Source organism: Prionailurus bengalensis, chromosome E3, assembly GCF_016509475.1.
Source record: "Prionailurus bengalensis isolate Pbe53 chromosome E3, Fcat_Pben_1.1_paternal_pri, whole genome shotgun sequence".
NCBI lineage: Eukaryota > Metazoa > Chordata > Mammalia > Carnivora > Felidae > Prionailurus > Prionailurus bengalensis.
Window position 1 is genome coordinate 22,451,600 of NC_057357.1, and position 10,805 is coordinate 22,462,404.

At 42.1% G+C, this 10,805-nt stretch overlaps 1 protein-coding gene across 2 annotated transcripts in view; it reads right to left on the reverse strand.

The window, feature by feature from the left end:
• Positions 1 to 7,839, reverse strand: part of RBBP6 (RB binding protein 6, ubiquitin ligase) — a 32,651-nt gene extending 24,812 nt beyond the window's left edge. For both annotated transcript variants that reach the window (XM_043560268.1, XM_043560267.1), the window contains exons 1-2: positions 6,582 to 7,839; positions 1,798 to 1,897 (exon numbers count right to left, since the gene is read on the reverse strand). In XM_043560268.1, the coding sequence (XP_043416203.1) occupies positions 1,798 to 1,897; positions 6,582 to 6,747 (266 nt within the window). In that variant the 5' untranslated portion in view covers positions 6,748 to 7,839. The remainder of the gene's footprint in view (positions 1 to 1,797; positions 1,898 to 6,581) is intronic.
• Between the last annotated feature and the right edge of the window lie 2,966 nt (positions 7,840 to 10,805).

Consider the following 10,805-nt stretch of genomic DNA (forward strand, 5'->3'; position numbering starts at 1 on the left):
TTGAAAGAAGACCACTGGTAACATTTATACTTTGGATCCCTGAGAAATTGCTGTGCTCCAAAAACTAAATGTCAAATCCAGAAAAACAGGTTGATAGTTACTTCAATTTTTTAAAAAGTCTCAAAACAATGACCAAAGTTAAACAAGAATTCTAAGTTTCAGAAAAACACAACATACTCTGACACTATTTTAGTTCAAAGAATGAGTCTGATGGTTATGAAGAAATGAACAGATTGATTTTTTCAAGTACATAACAAATAAAGCCCAAGAAGAAATTCTTAAAAGTCCACACAGGAAAGGGGATGGGGGCTGAGCTTCTGAATACAATGCTCAAATGCTTCGTTGAAGTTTATGCTGTCCTGACTACAGAGAAATGTGAGGGAACATCTGAAGGGAGTTTCTAAGTTTGCATGTAATTTGGAAGTCCTGAGATAAAAATGAAGCTTTCCTTTTCTCAACAAACTTAGAGCCATTTTACAAGGCAAATATATTACAAAGGCAACCTCACACACAGTGAATTAACAAGCAATTCTGTAAGAGGCAACTTATTTTCCCATGTACTTCAAATAATTCTCTAAGTTTCTTAGTGTCCAAAAAAAAAAAAAAAAAAAAATCAACTGAAAACTATGTGTTTACTGTTTTTAAAAAGCACTTAGTAAATTAAAATGTAATTTCACAACAAATTCTAGGAATTACTTCCTTATAATTTCTTAAAATTACACAGCTAAAAGCACACAGTTCACTTGTAATTACAAGAAAAACAAAGTATTCAGGTTTTAAAACTGTTACTACACAGAAGGTATTACACAAAAGATCTCAATGCTGGGATATGGAGTATATAACTTTATAGCAAACTAATAACCGTCTTAGAATGAGTGTTTGCCCCTACAAGGTAAAGCTCCAAGAAATAACTTTTACCTCAATTCCAAGAACACATTCCATTTCCGAGGACTGGGAAATTCCAGAATTTTTCACTGGCCAAAAGTAGAATTTGCCAGAATTTCAAATCACTACCCTTTTCACATTAGCATAATTCTATCACCATTAAAATTACAAGAAAGCAGGGACTAAGTGTGAATCCTGCTCCTTTCCCGGATTTCTTAAACTCTAGCCTAGTGCTAAAATACTGCAGTGTTCTTACTCCAATCATGGGCAACTACCACACGCCAGGCGCTGTTCAATTCTTACAGCTTTCCTCTGGAGGGAAGTACTCATATCCCTATATTATTTTGAGGAATCTATTTTGAGGCTTTAGGGAACTTACCCAAAGTCACACAACTGGTGTGAAGCAGCAACTGGAGTCAAACCTAAGCCTGATTCCAGTCTGTGCTAATAAATCCTATACTCAACAGCCTCCCCACAAAAGCCCCTTGTTGAGAAGCAAATGTATTACTGATGCTGTCAAAATATTTAGGACAAATCTCTCAACACACTTATATATACATGTATGTATACATATGTATATATATTTGTAGTGAAAGAACAGTCAGAAATAAAAGTGTGCCAATAAAAAACAAAAGGGTATGTATGCAAATACTTATTCACCGATTTGAGCATCATTTTGTCTCTGTAAATATTACAAAGCAAAAAAATTCTTCTTGATAGCTCTTACCACTAACTACAGGTTAACTGGGGGAAGAGATAGGAAATAACAAACCCATCCTCACCGTTTTAAGGATTAAGAAGATATACTTATTAGGGTAAAGTAATGAGTTCAGTTCTAAAATACTTGTTCTTCCTCACAAAATAAAAAAGTATTTTGAGGACTTAAATACATGAGATTTGATAAACACTCACATAACATATGTCTTGCTTGTAGATTTAACACCTCCAATAGGAATTCTTCTAACAATTACAGATGAATTCTTAGGAATTAGAGCATTATCATCAGTATATTCTGTAAAAAAGATAAAGAGTTGAATTTCTATTTGGCGATTTGGGTAAGTCAGTCCTCAAGAATTAGAAAACTTCAACCAAAGACAAATTTTACGGAAAAGGAATTTAAATTTAAGAGAGCATGTTCCTTGCCTCTAGAATACTGATAATGTCAGAACAAATATCCGCATCCATAAGGAGGTTCTCTTCAAAGGACACCAAATACTGCCAGCAGGTTCCTGGCTCTGGTGCCTCTACTTCTATGGAACCCCAAATCTCAGTAAGACTAAGTCATTCTCCACTTTAACCAATAACGCTAAACATCTGATCTATGAGAAAAAATATGTAATTTAAATGAAGACATTCTGTCTCTCCTAGCCCCTCAACAGAGTATTACAAAAGAAATTATGCCATGTTTTGAATAGAGGAAAAGGGTTTTATAAAAAGAATTAGTAGTGGGATGCAACTTTGCATAAAATGTTGATTCAAGGCCTCTCTAGGAACTGATGCTTGAGACTTAAAGACTGAGAAGCCAGACAGATGTGCAAAAAAGATGGACAGAGTGTTTAAAGACAGAAAGAAAAGCAGGTGAAAAAAAAATCATTAAAAGGCCAGCATAGCTGGAAGATAATGAAAGGAAAAGAATGACTTGAACTACAGTTAGAAAGTACAGGTCACATATTCATTTATATTTTGTTTCTAAGTACAACAGGAAGTCATTGAAGGATTTTAAACAAAAATGACAATGATTTACACTAATAACAAACAAAAAAGATAACTCTGGTATCTATGTGGAAAATGAACCCATAAGGGAACAAGAGTAGAAACAGGGTGACTAATGAGGAGGCTGCTGCGAAGTCCCGGTAAGAGATGATGGTCTGTGCTGGGTTGTGACAGGTGAAGACATGGAAATCAGAATGTTCTGAGGTAGAACTGATAAGGCAATCAATGGATTTAATTGGGGGGGGGGGGGGGGGGAAGATGAAGGAAAAAGAGCAATAAGGCATAAGTAACTGAGTTCCTGGCTTAAGCAACTGGAAGAACAGTGATGTCACTTTCTGAGAAGAAAACAGGGAGGATGAATGGATCCTATTTTCTACTCTTTTAATTCTCTATTACTTGCAATACTTCTGGAAGAATGAAATTAAAAGAGAAACTGGACCAATTAATTTAACTATGGGTAAAAAGATTTCCTGAGGAAGGGATTTGTAAAATTACCAAAAAGAAAAATAACCCACCACAGGGAGACAGATGCAAGAATGTACCCATCTCCCTAAATCACACATTCAGGCATTAGGGTTCATTCTTAAGAATACAGAGTTGACTTGCAGTGGCCAACTACCTCTGTTCTTCCAGTTATTTCAATTTATCACACATACAAGCATTTTAAGCTTATGTATATTTATGGGTGTGTGTGTGTGTGTGTACACACACATAATTAATTTTAATCATAACACTATTAGTTATTTCCTGTTACAAACTAAATTGTTCAAGAAAGGGTTCTTTTCAGTATATTTCAAGTAGCAAACTGTATATGATGCAATTTCCCAGATTCAGGCATACCATGAGAGGACTATCATCATTGCTTTGATAGTTCATGATAGTCCCAAATTTCCAGCAAGCTCTGAGTAAGAAAAATTGGAAGATGGGGGATGTTCAAAAAGTAAATTCTAGAAACAAAAAACACTTGACAACAAGTTTCTAAACACATAACAAAAGCATTCACTGTAGCTTTCCACCACAACTTATTAATCTGATCGGCACAATACTGTGTCAGACTAAAAGTCAGGTGCCCCTACACCAGATTTGACCTTTTAAGTACCTGAATTACACTGATGACTTCCTACCCTTAAAATACCTTGCTAAGTAGCCTGTTAGGTTCAAAAGACCTTTTCCAGGTGCCAAAGTAATTTCTGACCCAAAAATATAAAGACCATGGATTTCGGAATGAAAAACAAGATGAATCTGAGAAATGGATAAAGATAATAAGAGTCTTTTAAAAATACTTCATTCTCAGCTTTCAAATCTTTCACACTCAGTTCAGAATGAAGGTTTGTTTTGTTTTGTTTTGTTTTGGAGGGGGGAAACTGAAACACAGAAAAACAATGGGAAAGCTATAAAAAATATATAGGAAGGATCATTTAGGATTTGTTTTGAAATATAGTCTAGAGATAAAGGAGCAAGACTCTTAAATCTATATTATGAAATTCTGATCCAAGCATTTTGGTCTCATCAGATTTAAGGGTCCTAAACATGGCCAGATTTCCAAACCTCTAAGGAGTGTTTTACAGAAATGTGATACACTGAGTAATTTAAACATTAATTCAAACAAATTAAAGTGATCCAGTTCAGCATCCTCTCCTGGGCAATCTCCTAACTATGAGGCTATAAACATTAATTCTGTACTCTCTTAATTCACTGGATGGTGCTAAAACCCAACCCATTCTTACTCAACTGCCTGTGACACTGGATGTTATTTCCCATAAAACTCATTAAGTGACTACCCTCTGCACTACTATCAATAATATCTTTTCCACCCCTAATCTGAGGATTGAACAAAATGCACATGCTCTCGCCCCAGAAGCTCCCTCTCTTAACCAATGTAACATCAAAGCTTTCTCCAGTAAGGACAGTTCACATAAATATATAAAAGAAAATAAGCTGCTAGGCAGAACACTTCCCTGGTTTTCAGGGTTTGTAAAAATAATACATCATATAATGTCCTGGCTTAGGAAAAAATATAACAATGCCACAAAACCCTTAGATTTTTGACAAGAATTCCATCAACTCTTACTCCAATCTAACAAAGTTGTATTCAATTATTAGGTGGAGAAGATGGACAAAGTCAAGTTTCAAATGATGAAATCATTTAATACTCCAGTAAAAGACAAAACTTGCCTAGCATATGATTAAAATAGTCTTTGTATTCTTTACTTTCATTTATATTCTTTCCTCCTACTTACAAGTATTATTAACATATCAATATATCCTGAAAGTCTCATAAATCCATCTGTTCTGTGAAGTGTGACAATACTTAAAGGACACTTTTGGTGGCCTTAAAAAGTATTTTTAAAGTATTTTCTTGAATACTAGTTTAAAACAGATGTTTCTCAACTGTTCATGATGATCAGCAATTTTTCCTTTCCTTAAGTAGAGGATTCTACACATAATTACAATTACCAAAGTTTCATGTGAAGAATCCCTTAGGACGCTTTAAAAGGGGGAGGGGAGCGGAGAATATTTTTTTAGATGTTACCATGTGAGTAAATAAAGTTCTTCCTTAATAAATATTTTTGAGTCATGCCAGTAGTGCCATTCCTTAACATAACACAATTATACTTATGCCTGGATATAAATGGAAAACAGCTCTTATACATGACAAGATGTGCTCTATTAAAAACAATAGGCTAGAGACGCCTGGCTGGCTCAGTTGGTGGAGCCTGCAGGACTCTGGATCTGGAAGTTGTGAGTTCGAGCCCCATGTTGCCCACAGAGATTAAAAATAAAATCTCAAAAACCCCAAACTCGTATAGGCTAGAAGTGAGGGACCCCCCCAATTTCAACTAAAAGAACACAAGTCACACCTTAAGCCAAAGTTGGTGGTTAAAAAAAACTCAGTGATCAATAAAAGACCCTAAACCTAATTAGAACTTCACATTATTTCCTCTCATCCCATTAATAAAACTCAAAAGACTGACCTACTGAAAACTACATATCAGCATTACAGTACCGAGAAAAAGAAGCCAAAACAAATGCAGAGCCATAATCTGAAAAGCCAGTTTATCACATTGTCATATCCAATGTTAAATTCTCAACATTATAAAATGCTTTTAAAAAGGATAAAGAACTTAAAGATTCCAATCAGTGGCTTGTTTGAAACTCATCCGGTAGCAGCCTACTACTTTCTGTACCCTAGTAACAATAAAATCATGTAAAGTCTAGCAATTACTCCTTTAAAAAAGAAAACCCTTTACTTTTAATCCTTACTAAACTGCTGAATTTTAAGATTACCGTGATGAATTAAGAGTTCAACCACTTAATTACTAATTCTGCAATTTACACACAAAAGTGGTGACATCAGAACATATCAAGTTCCAAAAGCAATTCCAAAAACATTCAAGACAGGCTGGATTAATTCCTCAAAAAATATTTAAGTGAAGGTCCCTTCTCCACGACACAGGCAACTCCAAAATAAAAATAAATTAAGTACACAAAAACAGGAAGAAAAGGAGTACAGAAAACTTGCCACTGAACCCCAAACCGCTGTCAGATTACAAAGTTAGAGAAGTATCTCTACGCTGCTTTAACAAAAAAGAAGCCTGCAATACCCTCTCCTCCCCTCCTTCCGAGGAAAAAGCAAGTTGGAAAACGCCACAAGGCACAAGCACCCCAAGAACCTGGATGTAACACCCCTCGGCCTCTCCCACCCCAATCTTCATTTCAAATAACATTTGAGAAGGATAATCAGACTTCCACGTTTTTGGATTAGCCAGTTACCGATGCTCCCAAGAACGCAGAAATCAAACAACCCAGTTCAACTCCCAGGCCGACTGCAGCAACCCTCGGGTCTCCAAGAAAGTTGTTCCAAAAGTACTAGAATGAACCGTCCCACAGGAGACGTAATGGCGGTTAGTCTCCTGCCAGGCCCTCGCACAACCGGTATCTATCTTCAACCAGCAAATATCTGGAGCCCATGTGGCCCTTACCTTCTTTCGTCTGCGCGTTGGTGATCTGCAGGTCGCAGTCGGCAGCTTTCAACTTCTCTCTCCCCATAATCTGCTTCTTTAAATCGCAGAGGGAGATGTGGAGCCCATCAAAGGTGACGGTATCATAGTTGAGTTTAGAGGAAAATTTATAATGCACACAGGACATGGTGCCAAAGGATTCCTAAGGTTCAGCGAGGAGACGTGGACACTCTCAATATATGTATATTTATAAACTTAAGAGCAAAATATGTACACACAGAAACACTCAAAAGACACCGAAGGACCCTAAGGCCTGAGATTAAATACCCCCCAACCACAAGCAGGGGTTCGTAAAAACAATAATCCAGAACCGCCCCTCCCGACCCCGGTACTCAGAAGCACTTCATACGGGAGGAAGCGGACGAGGACGGGGAAAGGGGAACTCGAGAATCCGCCAACGGGCACAATGTCACCCGGCTGGGTCCCCCTCGCTCATGCTAAGGGCCGGCAGGAGACGGGGGGCAGGCGGTGCAGTCAGTAGCGGTCAGTCCACACGTTAGAGTCCGAATGACCCCGCGGGGTCAGGGGTCCATAGCGCGGCCGCACCTCCCGGTTGTTCTCTCTTTCCGTGGATTGGGGTGACCCAGGCCCCGGGAGAAGGTTGGGGGAGAGGGCCTAGGCCCGGAGTCCACGAGCGGCCTCTCGCCTCCTCCTGGCTTCCGGACGACCGGCGTCAGCTTCCCCAGGCCCAGGCCCCCCCACACACAAACCCCTGTCGCCTGCTCCCCGGAGGCCACGAGCGGCCCGCGGCCTAGGCCAAAAACGCGCGGTCGGCGGAGGAGAGGCCTTCTCGCAGGCCGCCCCCGGCTCCGCCTCCCCCCCGCCGCCGCCGCCGCCGCCGCCGCCTCAGACACAAAGCCGGTACTAGGCCTCAACTAGGCCTCGAAGCACTTCCTCACCACCCCGGGCCCCAGCCAGCGGCCGGGTGGCTTTGGCGGACCCTGGGGACGCCGCCGAGGCTCCCCGACGCTTCCTCTCGCCGTGTGCTCCGCGCTTCTCTCGCCTTTCGCTCCCGTCGCCTTTCGGCCCCGAACCGCAAGAGTAGGCCCGGAAACGGCCGGGCAACGGCAAGGGCTTCGGGGCTCTCTTTTTGTTCTGCCCCCCTGCCGCTCTCGGGCCCTCACCCAGCGCCGGCGACACCTCCAAGCCAGCCACTATGGCGGACGCGGCCTGGCTTCGGGCGAGCGCCCCACTCCGGGGTCTCTTAAGCAGGGATTGCACGGGCGGCGCGCGCGAGGCGGGGCTGGCGTGCGCGGATAGGCGGGCCGGGAGGCGGGGCCCGTGGCGTCACAAAGCGCACCGGCCCGCCCACGTGACCCCGCGCTTTGTGACTCTGGAGCGCGGAACCTGAAACAGCCGGGAGAACGGAAGAAACCATCCGCCCCGAGAGGGAGGGGGCGATGCGTGGAGGGCCGGCTCACCGGGCGGCTCCGGGGAGGGCGGGGGGTGGGGCGCGGATTTCTCCTGCTACCGTGCTGGTTAGTCTCCACCGCAAAGTGGAGTGCCTTGGGGTGGCGGGTTAACTCCCTTTCTCCGCAGTCCCCACCAACTCCCCCAAGTCCACCAGTTCAAGTAAACATTATGGTTGCTATGCAATGAACTATGGTTGCTATGCAAGCGCCCCCTAGCCTCCCCTTCCAACAAACCAGCCACCTTACGCTCTTCCTAAATGGAAATTCTGGAGCAGCCCCCTAACTGGAACTGACCACCACTAGAAAGATTTATTGAGCTCTTGCTATGTATTAGGCACGGGGGGGGGGGCGGGGGGGGGAGTGGGTGGTGGTTAGCGCTGTGTAACTGCCGGCCCCGGAACCCAGTTGTCTTGGTTGGAATCCTAGCTGTGGGACTCTAGATTTAACTCCTCCGTCCCTCAGTTTCCTTGGTTGTACTGCAGTTTAAATGGTACTCGGTCTACCGGCTTGTTATGAATTAAATGAATGAATATGTTTCCATTGTTTAGGACCACGCCTGGCATATGGTTCATTGTGTCTCACATGTAGCTCAATAAATGTCATTTTAGCAACATCATAAAAACCCCTAAGTGCTCAACACTACCATTATCTCCGATTTATAGATGAGGTAACTGAAGCTGGCAATCAAAAACTTTCTGATTTCGCAGAATCGGGGGAATAATGCCTGCTCTGTAGCAAGGTCCAAAATCCTAATTGTAAATGAAGGGAGCTGTGCCGAGGACCCCCTCAGTGGATTGGATTATTTTTTTCCTTGGGGGCATAGGGAAGTTATTATTACACCCATAAAATTCATACTGTAACAAAATTGCATTCATAAACTGCAGTAACCACTGCAATTTACAATGCATTTTTCTTATCCTCTCTGGATTTTTACAGGGTTGGGGTCAGAGAAGTTAAGTCACTGAGAACAACATCACACAGCCATGATGGGACAAAGTTTGCCAGGGATTTCCTAAATACATACACATGGTCCTTACTGAACTTGGTTTATTTATTTATTTTAATGTTTATTTATTTTGAGAGATAGAGACAGTGTAAACAGGGGAGGGGCAGAGAGAAAGGGAGACACAGAATCTGAAGCAGACTCCAGGCTCTCAGCTGTCAGCACAGAGCCCGATGCGGGGGCTCGAACCCACGAAGTGTGAGATCATGACCTGAGCCGAAGTCGGATGCTTAACTGACTGAGCCACCCAGGCGCCCCTATTTATTATTTTTTTACATTTATTTATTTTGAGAGACAGAGCCAAGCAGGGGAGGGGCAGAGACAGAAAGACACAGAATCCAAAGCAGGCTCCAGGCCCTGAGCTGTTAGCACAGACCCCCACAAGGGGCTACGAGTCATGATTGGTGAGATCATTACCGGAGCCGGTCAGAAGCTTAACTGACTGAGCCACCCAGGAGCCCATTCCTGAACTTGGTTTAAATCAGTCATCGTCTTGTCAGGAAAATCTTCCTGAGACCACTTTATCCAAATAGGATGGCCACAATTCTCTATCTCTTTACTGTTTTAATTTTTTCCCAAGCATTCATTACTACTTGACATGGTATATATTTATTTTTTAATTTTCTGTTCCCCATAGGGATTTTATCTCTTTTGGTTATGCGATATACCCAATTCTTAGAACCCCAGCCTTGGGGTGCCCGGTGGCTCAGTCAGTTGAGCATCTGACTCTAGATTTTGGCTCAGGTCATGATCCCAGAGTCGTGAGATTGAGCCTGGAGTTGGGCTTTGAGCAGAGTTTGCTTGGGATTCTCTCTCTCTCCCTCTCTCTCTCTGCCCCTCCCCTGCTCAGGCTCCAAATCTCTCTCTGTCTCTCTTTCTAAAATAAATAAATAGAAAAAGAACCCCAGCCTGGATATAGTGGGCACTCAATACATGTGTTAAATAAATACATTTTTATGTGATCCATAGAAAGATCATGGCAGTAAGATTTTGGCCAGTCAAGGGCAGCCCTGGAGACACAAATACAATTTAATTCAACCACATCATTAGCATCAGTGCTTTTCGCAAATAACAAATTGCTCCCACCTTTATCTTCTTTGGTAACCAAAATTTTCATGCTCTAGGGTCCATTTCTGTCAGAATGGCTGCTTTTCTGGAAAAATCTGTTGAATGAAAGGGGGAACATTACATCTGATGAAAGAAAAGGTGCACAGGAAATGATGTATTGTTATCTGTAGTCACCACTCTAAAGTGGTAATCTGTGTTCTTTCACTGCTCCTTGGCTAACCCTTCACACTTAATTCAATGCTAATTTAAATCGGCCTGATAGAACTCAAAGGGAACCACATCCTTAGGGTAGAGTGTATTAGCATCCTGCCAGAAGGTGAGTATGTGTCCTTGGAAAAACCATAGTCCGCGTTATGATTTGTTCCAATGGTTCTCTTCAGCCAACAGCCCTTCACAAAGATTTTGGAGCCCTCATTCTGCATCACATCAAACAGGTCAAAATTCACCCGCAGCCACATTAAATGGCGCTTGTGATGGGATTTCACTCAGTTGGTGGCCTAATTGACAAAATGTTACATTTGGTTCATTTCATTAAATCCCTCAACGAATCACAACTTTGTAAATTTCCATTGGTAATATGGAGCTGATTTCCCTGCCACTTCTTAACCACCCCCCCCCCCCCGCAATATTCTTATAAGCCCTGGAAAAGCCTTTTGTACTGTACCTACCTTTCCAAGCTTCTTGTATGTAGCAACTCCGGAC